This window comes from Dendropsophus ebraccatus, chromosome 4 (genome assembly GCF_027789765.1).
Source record: "Dendropsophus ebraccatus isolate aDenEbr1 chromosome 4, aDenEbr1.pat, whole genome shotgun sequence".
Lineage (NCBI taxonomy): Eukaryota > Metazoa > Chordata > Amphibia > Anura > Hylidae > Dendropsophus > Dendropsophus ebraccatus.
Genome location: NC_091457.1, coordinates 51,708,021 through 51,723,230, shown reverse-complemented (window position 1 = coordinate 51,723,230; position 15,210 = coordinate 51,708,021). Strand labels below are relative to the sequence as shown.

The following is a 15,210-nucleotide window of genomic DNA, read 5'->3' as shown; positions in this document are numbered from 1 at the left end:
GCATTATACGTAGTCTAATAAACAATATAAATAGTGTAATATATTCATACATATTATAGCATGTATTTAATTGTGCAAAAACTGAAATAAGGATGGGCCCTTTAAACATCAATCTACTTTAAAGCAGGCCACAAAGGGGATGAGAATGGGGAAAAGGGCAAATAATGACAAGAACCTCTTCTGACCCTGGTGAATATGCTGAAATGTAATTATACAGCACTCTTTACACTCTCACTTCTACAGCACTCTGTACAATCCCCATCATTTCTAGGTGCCAAAAACAAGTGTCCTACCCCCATCCCATCGATAGTTATGCACATTAGAAGAGGCACTCCAGTTGGTGTAATTGAAAAAGTAGAATTTCTTTTTTTTTCCATGTTCAAAAATACACCACAGTGTAGTATGGAAACTCTGTCGAGTTTAGACAAAGCAAATACACCTTCATATATCTTGATAAATTTGGATTCCCATTGCCGAAATATAGCTCATTATGTTACAATAAATGAAGACACACATTTTTCTTGACTGCACTGTGATCTCTCTTCATAAGGATAATTGCCGTTCACTAGTTCTATATTCATTACGAGCAAACCTCTAAGCTTGCTTGGACACTACCTTCCTTGTGTCCATAAACTACAAAGCCTGGGGTCTCTGCATCCTCCTTTATTTTTTCCCGCTTTGTAAATGTTACTAGAACATTAACAAATCAAAGTAGAAAATCAAAATATAAACAAGAAAATCAACTTGTTTCCTCTTTGTCCCTGAGGAAACAGTGGTCACAAAGAAAATGCACGCCTTTGTTTCAATTGATTTTAAGTGGCTTCTAAGGGAGTGTCTGATATAGGACCCTCCAGCACCCATACTGAGTTGACCTGCTTTAAGGACAGGCAGCCTGATTAACTATTAACTACTCCTAATAAAAGCAGATCATTAAAAGTACTGATCAGCATTACCTAGGGGGAGGGCATCTTAATTTGTCAATGGCTAGCACTTTCCCGGCTGATTTATAGCACCTGCCCAATTGCAAGTGGGAAGAATAAGAAAGTGAAAAGGGATCCTTAAGTAGTCCCTTGGAAGTGACCAGTTAAAGATGGAGCAGGGTCAGGCAAGGGCCAAGATTGTCACCGAAGGGTGATGTCCTACAGACCAAAGCCATGCGAGCCTTAATAGCCAGTCATTTGGTGGTGGCCTAAACTATGCTAATGTATTGGTGCCAATTTTTATTTTTATGGTTTAGGGTAATTAAGGACAAGCGGCTTGCTTAAAACCTTTTAATTTCCCTGTATTTTGGGATGGAGTTGGAGAGTCATGTAAGGGGGGGGGGGGGGGGGTGGGATTTACATTGTTATAAATGGAAAAATTTGTGAATAAGCTGGAATATGTTTTCCCCTTCCCGTCTGCACAGATCAAGAGATAATTGCCTACAACATACATATATAAGGCTTCCCAGTTCGTCCCATCTTTCCAAATTAGAGCAAGTAATTAATCGTTAGACATAGAATTTTATTGAATTACGTCTCTGGCCTAGTTTCCCCGCATGTTTTTAGACTTTATTGTGTTTTCTCTAATTTGAGGTATCACGTGCCATTATATTTGCCGAGACTGGATATGACAAACAGTTAAGACATTGCGCATAATTAGGAGTCTGTGCAGTGAAGCGCATCAAACTGCATATGGTAACAATGTAAATATTTGCATTATATATTTTTTAATTTACATAACAGCCTACACATTTTCTATTTTAATTTTGGAAGGAAGTTAAAAAAAAATAAAAAAATAAAAAGTGATTTTTGGAAATTAAAAACAAAAACTTTAGATCCTTACCTCAATGCTGAACATCTTTCTTTTTAATTTAAAAGCCAGATCCTTGGTGTCTGACACATCAGAAATCAAACTGTTAAGTCGAGGAATCTTGTGAACGAGAAATAAACCTAGGGAGGGGGGAAAAAAAACAGGGACAAAATTAGAGAAAAAAAAACTCCAGTTCTTCGAATGAATAAATTAGAGTCTTAAAAGGCAATCTTGGTATATTTGAACACATTCACTTGCTTTCCCTATTTAGACTGAAGCTTGCTACTGAGACCACTCAAGCAAGCTGGGTGATTATGCTCAAGTAATGAAGCAGAATAAGATGGAGGAATCCTTGTGCAAGGCACACTAATTGCACTTTGGTACAGATGTACAGATGTAAAGAGGGATCTTAAGACTTGTCAAAGCTATGGCAGATTTGTGTGCGATTTTCTGCTTGTATTTACAGTAAGCAAATACGGCTATCGCCTTCCAAGCTGCCCACGGCTCTGTGGAGTGATCTTTATTTTATTAACTGCACCAGTAAGCAGCCAACACAACATGGTTTTATGGGTTACTGATAACCAGTGAAGTTCTAATGAAGGCTATTTAATTTTACACCTTGCTGTTTGGCTTTATGTGGTGTGAGAAACTGTTATTTTTAGAAGGTAAATGGTCGGAGAGAAGACTGCACCTCCCCTCCCCCCTTCTATGTCTCCTGGTCTGATATTTATTTTTTTTTATTATTATTAAGCAAGAAAGTGTGTGTTTAATGTTCCATTCTTGTATACAGGGTTTTAAATGCCATAGGTAGACTGCCAGGCTGGCATTCTGTCAGCGTAAATTTATGCTGATCCCTTCTGACAAGGACGCTGGATGGCTTTTTTGTGCTGCCGAAAATAATTTCTTAAACAACCCAGGGGTAATTTTCCATGGCTGATAACTACGAAACGGCCACGGCAATTCACTGTCGCCGTTTTGTTTGGAGAAAAAGAACAGACCACTGGTAGATGTCAATTGTACATAGTGAAAATTACAAAAAACAAAAACAAAAAAAGGCAATCTGTACATTTAGGTCAAGTAGTCATAAATATCGAGAACATCAATATCCTTTATACTCCGACTGGGACTGAGCTACATCAAGTTTGAATAAAGTTGCACATGTTTGAAGTTTGCAGTTTCCTCTACTTGTGGGAAGAATATTTAAACAGTTTTGTTTTTTTTTACCAAATCAAGACAAACTGATCCAATTTTCAGTCTGAAGCTAGAAGTCTAAAAGGGAATGTGATTCTCACCAAGGTTACCATGGGACTACAGTATTTGTATCCATAATAATGGCAGTAATTTATGCAAACAGCGAGCAACACCCTGAATTACAACAACCATTTGCCATTCATTTCCTTCACGATGGACACAAGTTAACCCTTATGAAAACTTTTTTTTTTAATTAGGAAATTATAATTATGAAGTGCAACTCTCAATGCTGCTTCACTTGTACAGTAATGTTACCTCAGAAGTAGATCAATTGGGTAGGTTTAGAATGAGTCAATATAACTATGTTCTAGCTAAGTTGTAGGTTTATAAAACAAAGTAGATAGATAGAGAGCTAGACAGACATATATATATATATATGTTTTTTGTTTGTTTTATATATGTGTTTTTTTGTTTGTTTGTTTTTTTTTCATGTATTTCTAGTAAAGTTGGGTGACAACTACCAATACAGTAAAAGTAAAACTCAAACTGTTTTTTTAATTACACTTTTCTAGACTCCTGAGTGGTAAGTCTGTTACGCTAAGGGTAATAGGAATATATTCTCAATCATTTACAATAAAATATTTCTCAAAGTACCTGTTTCTGCTAATGCAGAGCCTCTTTGACTAAATTATGCCATCTCCCTCTTCAAAAAAGTAGCATGCAGCAGATAAGTGCGTATTGTAGAGCCAACCAAAATCCATACCCCCAGAAATGTCCACATACATACTACATATGTAGTTCTAAATAATGTGATTGCCCCCCCCCCCCAACTAATACAGAACCAAAAGAACCAATACAGTACTTGCCAAAAGTTCTCTCTTTCTAGGTCAGTTACAATTACATGGATTCCACGCGGAATTAAAGAGGAAAGATTTCTGCTTGAAATTCCTTTCCTTTTCTGGCAGAATAGGAACAGAATTCGAGCAGAATTCAAGCGGAATACGAGCAGAAGGTAAGTGGAATTCAAGCAGAATTCAACCCCCATTGATTTTCATAGGATTCTTCTAGCGGAATCCGCCCAAAGAATTGACACGTCGATTCTTTGGGTGGAACTAAGATCAGTGATGGAAAACTCTGTGCGGAAATAACATTGTGGCCACGAGTGGGCGGAAAGCCCATTAAGATCTATGGAAAAGAGCAATGTTGCAATTTATTAGGCAGAATTTTGAGCGGATTTTGTGCGCATCAGGATGGGGAATCCACTTGAAATTCCATGAGAATTGCTCACTGTGGAAATCATGCTGTATATGATGAAATACTGTTGCCATTTTGTAATGGATCCCCATTGATGGCCAATGAAAAGTGACCAAAACCTGAGCGGAAAAGAAATTCTACAGTTTAAGGCTGGATTCACACTACGTATATTTGAGTCAGTATATTTCAGTCAGTATTGCAACCAAAACCAGGAGTGGATTAAGAACACAGAAAGGATCTGTTCACACAATGTTGAAATTGAGTGGATGGCCGCCATATAACAGTAAATAACGGCCATTATTTCAATATAACAGCCGTTGTTCTAAAATAACAGCAAATATTTGCCATTAAATGGCGGCCATCCACTCAATTTCAACATTGTGTGAACAGATCTTTTCTGTGTTTTTAATCCACTCCTGGTTTTGGTTGCAATACTGACTGAAATATACTGACTGAAATATACATATACTGACTGAAATATACGTAGTGTGAACGCAGCCTAAAACATAAATGGCCATTCACATGCCACTTCTGATTTCTTAACAGGCGACAAAAAAAAAGAATTTGTCAAAATCTGATGTAATTCATATTGGAGCTATAATGGTGGCTATATTAGCTGTTGACTTCTGAAAACTACATATAATTAAAGCTGTATTCAACTATATTGTAGCCTCCATTAACAGAAACTATGACATGGTGCCAGTTTAGTACTAGGGATGAGCAAACCTCAAGCACGTTTGGATTCGTCTGAACCTGAACACTCTGCATTTGATTACCAGTGGCTAAAGAAGTTGTATACGTCATGTTTTCCAGGACTACCTTGGGCTGTATTCGTGTTTTCCAGATAGTTTTAGGGCTACCCCCAACTTCCTTAGCCACTGGTAATCAAATGCAGAGCTTTCAGTTTTGGATGCTCATCGCCATTTGATACCACTGACACCTAAGAGACTCCAATGTTTTACAGTCCCTGAACTGTTAGAGAGAAAAAAACTATTTCAAAAAGGTGTTTGAATGCTGAAATTGGGGGTATGAGCCTCATTTCCACCCCTGCAGTCTTATATTCACGCCCCCTGAGACTACAATATATTTTTAAAAAATGACCACCACTTCCCTATAACACCAAAATATGGCTGCATTCAGTACTACTAATCCCATCAAATGTGACAGAATTTTCAAAGGAGACTTCAAACAGAGGCTTCTATTCTAATATGAACAGTCTTTGAAATCATTTTGCTAATATTTTTAACATCTTGACAGACAACTCAAAGTAATTTTAGTAATAGCTTTTTGACTTTGGGGGAGAGACAATATATAAAAGTTGAAGCAAATATATATATATATATATATATACACAAAAAGAAAAGAAAGGTTTGCTGAACGGCACTGTGTGGCCCAATGGCTCAGGTTCGGGTGCTCAGTCTCACGGTCCCAGACCCAGGTCCCGGCGATACAAGGAATGTAGAGATGAGGCGGCACTCCAGATGTAAGTGAATAAGAAGTGGTTTGGTTTATTCACCCAACATGCAACGTTTCAATCTACTCAATGAGATCTTTGTCAAGCAGTGAAATAAGACATCAGGGGCTGGTATTTAACACACCATAAGCCAGCCCACTAATAATGTGACATCATGGCAATAAGCCTTATAAATATACAAAATAAAAGCATCATAATGTGATACAAAGTGATGAAAATAATCTTTGTGCACAGATTATACAGTGTATATAACAACTCATGAGGCCGATCGCTGTATTCGCTTCCTCTTCTGTTTGTAAACAGTTCTATTGCGCAGGCGTGAGGAACGCATAAGAGGGAGGGTTCTGAGGAGTGTCATAGATTCCGACCGTCCGGACATACCGCAGGCGCGCTAGCTTGAAGGGGTCAGCCGACGCCATCCTAGCTCCTGGTTATATGCCCAGACTTCACGGGCTTACTGATCCAACCAGGTCGAGCAATGTATATGACGTCCAAGCAGGAAAGTGAATGTTAGCGCCATCTTAAAAGTGGTCAAAGTAGCCCATACTCCACGGTATCATAGTTTTATACCACGGGGACTCAAATGACAGAATGCCCGGTCCGCTAGGCTGTATCCTATTGGTATCCAACTAGACGCACCAGGCTGGTCGATCCTCTGGCATTAGCACATACCATATTAATATGGTATGTGCTAATATGGTATGTGCTAATGCCAGAGGATCGACCAGCCTGGTGCCGTCTAGATGGATACCAATAGGATACAGCCTAGCGGACTGGGCATTCTGTCATTTGAGTCCCCGTGGCATAAAACTATGATACCGTGGAGTACGGGCTACTTTGACCACTTTTAAGATGGCGCTAACATTCACTTTCCTGCTTGGATGTCATATACATTGCTCGACCTGGTTGGATCAGTAAGCCTGTGAAGCCTGGGCATATTACCAGGAGCTAAGATGGCGTCGGCTGACCCTTTCAAGCTAGCGCGCCTGCGCTATGTCCGGACGGTCGGAAGCTATGACACTCCTCAGGACCCTTCCTTTTATGCGTTCCTCACGCCTGTGCAATAGAACTGTTTACAAACAGAAGAGGAAGCTGGCATGTGGCGTCAGGGAACAGCTGCTTGATATGATTACCGGTGAGTCCCGGCCCCTCCATTAACAGTGAAATTGCTGGACTATATTTTGGACTTTAATTACTATGAATTACACTTGTAATACAGCGATCGGCGTCATGAGTTGTTATATACACTGTATAATCTGTGCACAAAGATTATTTTCATCACTTTGTATCACATTATGATGCTTTTATTTTGTATATTTATAAGGCTTATTGCCATGATGTCACATGATTAAAGGGCTGGCTTATGGTGTGTTAAATACCAGCCCCTGATGTCTTATTTCACTGCTTGACAAAGATCTCATTGAGTAGATTGAAACGTTGCATGTTGGGTGAATAAACCAAACCACTTCTTATTCACTTACATCTGGAGTGCCGCCTCATCTCTACATTCCTTATATAGGTGTGTGTGTGTGTATATATATATATATATATATATATATATATATATATATATATATATACTAGAAAATGTACCCGGCGCTGCCCGTCAGTGTGTTAATTAGATTTGTTCTAAGGTGCCCAGGAGGCCAAGCTAAAGGTATTGTTTCATCTGCGTTAATCTGTGGAATTAGTGTATACCTGTAGTGCATAGTTGGAGGGGTTCTGTATACTCACAATGTATAGTTTTTAGGGGTCTCGCATATCTGTAGTGCATAGTTGGGGGGGCTTTATACCTATAGTGTATAGTTGGGGGGGGGTCCTGTATACCTGCAGTGTGTAGTTGGGGGGGCTGTATACCTATAGTGTATAGTTGGGGGGGGTCCTGTATACCTGCAGTATGTAGTTGGGGGGGGCTGTATACCTGTAGTGTATAGTTGAGGGAGGTCCTGTATACCTGCAGTGTACAGTTGGTGAATGTCCTGTATACCTGTACTGTATAGTTCGGGGGTCCTGTATACCTGTAGTATATAGTTGGTGCTGTATACCTGTAATGTATAGTTGGTGGAGGTCTTGTATACCTGTAGTTTATAGTTTGAGGGTCCTGGATACCTGTAGTGTATAATTGGTGGAGGTCTTGTATACCTGTAGTATATAGTTCGGGGGTCCTATATACCTGTAGTGAATAGTTTCAGGGTCCTGTATAACTATAGTATAGAGTTGGTGAAGGTCCTGTATACCTGTAGTGTATCGTTTGGGGTCCTATGGACCTGTAGTATATAGCTGGTGGAGTTCCTGTATACCTGTAGTATATTCGGGGTCCTGTATACTTGTAGTATAGAGTTGGTGAAGGTGCTGTATATCTGTATTATAGAGTTGGTGTAGGTCCTATATACCTGTAGTATATAAGTGGTGGAGTTCCTGTATACCTGTAGTGTATAGTTTGGGGTCCTGTATACCTGTAGTATATAGTTGGTGGAGGTCCTGTATACCTAAAGTATATAGTTGGTGGAGGTCCTGTATACCTGCAGTGTATAATTTTGGGGTCCTTTATACCTGTAGTTTAAAGTTTGGTGTCCTGTATACCTGTAGTATATAGTTTTGTGGAGGTCCCGTGCACCTGTAGTGTATAGTTTTGGTGTCCTGTATACCTGTAGTGTCCTGTATACCTGCAGGGTTGTATTTACCCATATGGCAGTGTTATTCAGTCACAGTGTGTCGGTATTGGTCATGTCTGGTATGGCGGTGTTATCCAGTCACAGTATGGCGGTTTTGGTCAGGTCTGGTGTGGCGGTGTTATCCAGTCACGGTATGGTGGTATTGGTCAGGTCTGGTATAGCGGTGTTATCCAGTCAGAGTATGGCGGTATTGGTCAGGTCTGATATGATGGTGTTATCCAGTCACAGTATGGCGGTATTGGTCAGGTCTGGTGTGGCGGTGTTACCCAGTCACAGTTTGCCGGTATTGGTCAGGTCTGGTATGGCAGTGTTATCCAGTCACAGTATGGCGGTATTGGTCAGGTCTGGTATGACAGTGTTATCCAGCACAGTATGGCGGTATTGGTCAGGTCTGGTATGGCAGTGTTATCCAGTCACAGTATGGCGGTATTGGTCAGGTCTGGTATGACAGTATTATCCAGCACAGTATAGCAGTATTGGTCAGGTCTCGTGTGGCGGTGTTATCCATTCACAGTATGGCAGTATTGGTCAGGTCTGGTATGGCGGTGTTATCCAGTCACAGTTTGGCGGTATTGGTCAGGTCTGATATGACAGTGTTATCCAGTCACAGTATGGCAGTATTGGTCAGGTCTGGTATGACAGTGTTATCCAGCACAGTATGGCGGTATTGGTCAGGTCTGGTGTGGCAGTGTTATCCCGCACAGTATGGCGGTATTGGTCAGGTCTGGTGTGGCAGTGTTACCCAGTCACAGTTTGGTATACCTGTAGTGCCCTGTATATACATGTACTGTATAGATGGAGTAGGGGGCCCTGTATATACATATACTGTATAGATGGAGTAGGGGGTCCTGTATATACATATACTGTATAGATGGAGTAGGGGGTCCTGTATATACATATACTGTATAGATGGAGTAGGGGGTCCTGTATATACATGTACTGTATAGATGGAGTAGGGGGTCTACCAGTTATTACTGTGGATGTTGTGAGGCAGCTTCCCTAGCAACCATTGCTCCCTGTGAAAATGAAAGCAGTAATCCTATTGGTTGCTAAGGCTCCAACTGCCGTGTCTGCTGCAGCTAATTATATCACCTGTGTTTGCAGTGAGGAGATTTTCCCATTCATCTCTATGGGGCGCCTCTCTTTCCCCTCCCCCGCCCCTCCTGTACATCTGGCGGGGACGGGACCTTCGCAATAACCATCCCGGGCACCCAATGTATCTGTGGGCCAAATTTGGGGTCAAACGGTTCAGGCGTTTGGAAGTCTATAGAGGACAGACAGACAGACAGAAGGATAGACAGACAGACTTTGATTTTTATGATATATATATATATATATATATATATATATATATGCAAAAAAGGGGTCCGTGGAGCCTCAGTTACGAGTCTCAAAACACGGGAATAGCCAGATATCCCTCTCTCCAGAGAAGGAAGCCCATTGCCAAGGGGTGCCTCCTAGTGGGGAGAGCACCAAACCACCCTGATACGTAGTCCCTCAGGTCCTCACTCTGTTGCGAGCTTTAGGACCTAAATAGGGAAACACCAGGGTGGCCCCTGTGAGTCAAAGTCTAACTCTGTGGCGAGTATAACGACATAAGACAAGGGTTACCAAGGCTAGGCATCCATCCACAGACTGCAGTTTCGGGGTATTTGCCCCTCGTCAGTGTGGAGCAGGATTCTGGCTACTGGGGCAATGATAAATAGACCAACAAAACACAACAATCACTGAACTCAGGGAGAACAGTGAAAAATTCCAATGGAGTACTCATTTACAAGTCTCCATTGATTGTCCCATACAAAATTTCAGTGATTGTTGTGTTTTGTTGGTCTATTTATCATTGCCCCAGTAGCCAGAATCCTGCTCCACACTGACGAGGGGCAAATACCCCGAAACTGCAGTCTGTGGATGGATGCCTAGCCTTGGTAACCCTTGTCTTATGTCGTTATACTCGCCACAGAGTTAGACTTTGACTCACAGGGGCCACCCTGGTGTTTCCCTATTTAGGTCCTAAAGCTCGCAACAGAGTGAGGACCTGAGGGACTACGTATCAGGGTGGTTTGGTGCTCTCCCCACTAGGAGGCACCCCTTGGCAATGGGCTTCCTTCTCTGGAGAGAGGGATATCTGGCTATTCCCGTGTTTTGAGACTCGTAACTGAGGCTCCACGGACCCCTTTTTTGCATATTTAAATTTTATATGGGACAATCAATGGAGACTTGTAAATGAGTACTCCATTGGAATTTTTCACTGTTCTCCCTGAGTTCAGTGATTGTTGTGTTTTGTTGGTATATATATATATATATATATATATATATATATATATATATATATATTTCAGGCTAATACAATGACATATATAATTTATCAAATTTGCCTATACAGGAGGGAGACTTTTAGGAGGATAACAGCAAATATCACATCCCTGAAATCCCATCTTTGGTTCCCTCCCCCCTTCCCATCCATCAGGCGCTTGCATTTATTTATTTTTACACAACCGGGCTGGGAATGCCAGATCTGAAAACTGGCATAGAGTCAAATTTCTGCAGCTTCCACAATACATGATATAAAGGAGTCGCTGGTAGACATATTGTATTTTTGTTTGGGGAATGAAAGCTCTGTAGACCGCTGAAATAACAAATAAAAACATTCTGGAGCGCGTCCACATGTCTGTCACAGGAGGAGCAATATTAATTCATTTTACATGGGAAGCAGAAAACTGTAAGAATAATAACACAGACACAGCTCAGGTTATACAAGTCCATAGCAGAGCCATAAGAGACTGCAAAGCTGATACAGAAAAATAAAAATACATACAAAATGCATACAGTACACACATAAAAGTTATTATATAGTAATAAGTACAGCTATCCATTGATAATAACATATAATATTCATAATAATAATTGAGGTGCCATTTTGGATGGAAGGCAAGTTGCCAACATTTAGAAAGTGCTTAAATAGGATGTTTCTAAAGTTGCCCATACAGCTTCAATAGCTGGAAAGTGTGGCTGACACCTATCTGTCCCAATATCGGGCATGCATGTATATGTTGTCAGCTGCTGCCAAATTCCTTTCTTACTTTCTTGGAAGAAGAAAAGAATCATTCTTTAAAATTCAACAAACCTACTAATTCTTTGTCCCCAATATCATATTCAATGGGAAAATTGGGGGTCTCCATAAACTTTAGTTGGCTGACATTTCTAGAATTTGTATGAGGGCCTTAAAGAGAACCTGTCAGGTCAGGAGAATTGTGCTCTAATACAGTTCTCCAGGATACCAAACAAACCTGTAAAGAAAGTTCATTGGAGGTGGCACTGACTGGTTTTACAGTCAAAGAGAGTGGTTACAGTCACACTCACTAAGCCCCCTCCTGCCTTAACAATGGTGATTGACAGCCTGAGAGCAGGGCTTCTACTTGGCTGGCAGGAGGGAGCGAGGGGCCTGACAGGTTCCCTTTAGGTCCTGGCAATCAGTTATTATTGCTGGATAAATTTGCATCTAGACACATTACAACTGAGAATTACACGGCAGATTATTAAATATTTGGCAGTCCATGTAACACATAGAGGGGTGTGGTCTGTAAGAGCAGGGGCTGTTCTTACAGAGTGGCTATCCATTCTGATGTACCGAGGGGGATCTGAGTAAGAGAACGCCCTCTATGTGGCAAAATGGTAAACACAGATAGATCATCAGTTACTAACGCACTTGTCTTACAACCAGTGACCAATGAGTTCTTTACTATGAAGAGAAGGAAAACGCTTGCTGGTTTCTGAATCATGCGTGTCACACAGGCACCATGAAAAAGCTTAAGGGGGTATCCAGGCTTAGATAAACATGGTTGACACTTTTTTTTCCAAAAAGAACATCACTCTTGCCTCCAGTTTAGGTGTGGTTTTGCAGCTTAGGTACATTGAAGTAAATAGACCTGAATAACACACACAACCTGGGGTGGTGCTGTTTTTGTGAGAAATTAAATATACTTTTTTTAAATCCTGGATAAACACTTAAAAAAAATCTTTTCATTAATTCTCACAACTTTCCCGAAACCCATGGTTTGTCCCTCCTTTGTAAAGTAACAGTGTATTCCTAAATATTAATGCCAACTGATAGCCCCTCATTAATCCCTTGGCATTTTACCACACATTGCTGGAAACTTGCTGTTAAGGTCCAGTGCCATCAAGGTATGGCCCAGTGATAACAGGGACACAAAAAAAGATCTATGATAGGTAGGCCGCCTCCCACTGTGATCAGAGATAATTCAGATCTCAGCTAACTGACCCCTTAGATTCCACTTTCAACAGTGACCCTCCCATTTAACTGATCAAATAAAAAAGGCAATAAAATAATTAAAGGGTACAAAATTATAACCTTTTTTCATTAAAGCGTTCCTATCATTTAAACAAACTTCTGACATGTCATAGCGACATCTCAGAAGAATGTATGGGTGGGGGTCTGTTTGTTGAGACCCCTGCCAATCGCTAGATTGAAAAGGCAGAGGTGCTCTGAGCCCATCTGCCCCTTTGTTCTAGCGATCAGAGGAGGTCAGAAGTTTGTTTAAAAGATAGGTACTCTTCAAAGGGGTACTCCAGTCAGTATTGCATATCCCCAATATATCCAGGATTTTGAGAATGTGCTCCCAAGTCTATTATAAGAGTGAAGAGTAAGTTGTGTGCGCACTCCCGCACAGTATAAGAGCAGCCATCTTCAAGTACGACATTCGGCTATCTCAGGTAGCTTATGCGCAATTGTTATTTCACTCTCATGGGAGACTCTGTTTTTGAAACTGTGGGAGTCACAGCATTTAGACCCTGACAATCATACACTTATGTGTTATACTGTGGATATAGGGTATGTGTTAATGTCACAAATACCCCTTAACCCTCCCCCTAAAATTATAAAAGTAAAAAATAAAACTAAATTAAAATTTTAAGTTGATTTATATTATAACAGGAATACTCTGTTGAAACTATCCCAGTCTACCCAACAAAGCTGAAAAGTACAAGGACATTAGGGCGCATTCACACTACGAAAACCACGCGGATAAACATCCCACGGATTCCGCCGCTCGCACCTGTGGGTCCCCTCTGCCCATGTCATACACTCCATTCTATGCTTGGGCAGATTCCCCCCTCTGCCTTAAGAATTGACATGTCGATTCCAACTGGCTGCACAGAAAACGGACATGTCAGTTTTGTGCGGCTGCTATTCATTGAATAGTGGCCGTACGGACATGCAAGTTCACACAATGGAGAGTGCGGCTTCGGCTATGGTCAATTTAGCACAAATGAAGTTCTCCCAGCTGGTACTGCAGTATCAGCCGAGCTGAACTTCACAGACACTGGTCGTTCTGTGACACGGCCAGTGTCATACGTAGTGTAAACCCGGCCTTATAGTGTATGCTCTAGGGACTAAAGTTTAGCATACACCGTCAATATCAGATCAGTAGGGATCCAACTCATTACACTTCTGCCTATGTGCTGGTTGAAGTAGTCACAGTGCATATTTATTAGGACTGAGGCGTTCTTAGCTATAATACAGGACACAGCCACTACTAAAAGTATGGAGCTGTGGCTAGTAAACAATGAAGGGGACACTGCATCCACTGTTCCCTTAATTTATATATTTTTTTTAATTGGATAAATTTTGCTCTGAAAACATAGTTTCACTAAAGGCTTTTATATGGCTAAGATAGGCAATCATTACATATATGACTGCTAACGTTCCTATTTTTGATCAATACAGTCAGCAAAGAGCACATAGAAGCAGGAGACCTGACACCTCTGCATCCACTGTCTTCTAGACTCTTCGGCAGGATTTTTTCTTTTAGTAAATCTATAAATAATTGAGTATGAGCAGCTATATTAAATGCTTTCCCCAATCTCTGACTACAGACCTTCCCAGTTTAAAACTATTGATTTCATGACAACTTCGACTGGCTGGTCAGATGACTGCCAAGCCTCTTCTGCCTATGAATTCCCCAAAGCCTGCCTATTGAGATGTACATCTGCTTGAGACGTGCCTTGCTAATCTGACTTGACAACATGCAAGGAAATTCCGTGTTCCCTTTTTGGTGCTTTAATGCACTTTACTGAAGGGGAGGAGGGACATTTCTAAAGATTAACAAGCAGGAAACGTGGACAAGATTTATTCTAGAAATCTATTTGGTTATTATAGTAGAAATCCATTCAGAGGGCCTGCAGTCTTCCAGGCATCACTTACCAAGAGACACCCCAATAACATCGCATCATTAACCTTAAATGTTAAGGCTTATTAAAGACAACTGATACCATTCACTATTTAAATGTAGATGTCTATCCTGACGTAGTTTTACATTTATTTCACACACAGTAAAATTATATCAAAACACAGCCGTATTTTCAGTGTAATAATACGCTCCATTGAGGTCACACTATATAGAATAACGGCTGTAATTGATCATGACCATCCAATCAGATACTTACTGCCTATGCTGGGGACAGAGAATAGGTTTTTATTTTGGGATAACCTAATATATGAGTATGAAAGCCTCCCCTAATGGCAGATGCTTGGGGAAAGAAGCAATGAGTATTGTATATGTCTGCCCTTTCTGCTTTTCTATATGTTTATCCTTGTTGATAATAATGAGGATTATACATACATTCCATATGAGACTACAGCACAGTGATTACATTATACATTACTTGTGCATTATAACATTGTGTTATGTCATATATAGAACATAGCACTCTGCCTAATAGATTATGTACAGTCATGGCATATCTCCTATACTCTGCTCAATAAAGATGAATTCTCCTTACTAGAATGTAATGTTCTAGATATATTTC

General features: G+C 40.6%; 1 protein-coding gene across 2 annotated transcripts in view; it reads right to left on the bottom strand.

Moving 5' to 3' along the window:
- ELP4 (elongator acetyltransferase complex subunit 4) overlaps nucleotides 1-15,210 on the bottom strand; it is a 221,381-nt gene that overhangs the window by 92,315 nt on the left and 113,856 nt on the right. For both annotated transcript variants that reach the window (XM_069968386.1, XM_069968387.1), the window contains exon 9: nucleotides 1,825-1,931. In XM_069968386.1, coding sequence (XP_069824487.1) covers nucleotides 1,825-1,931 — 107 coding nt within the window. The remainder of the gene's footprint in view (nucleotides 1-1,824; nucleotides 1,932-15,210) is intronic.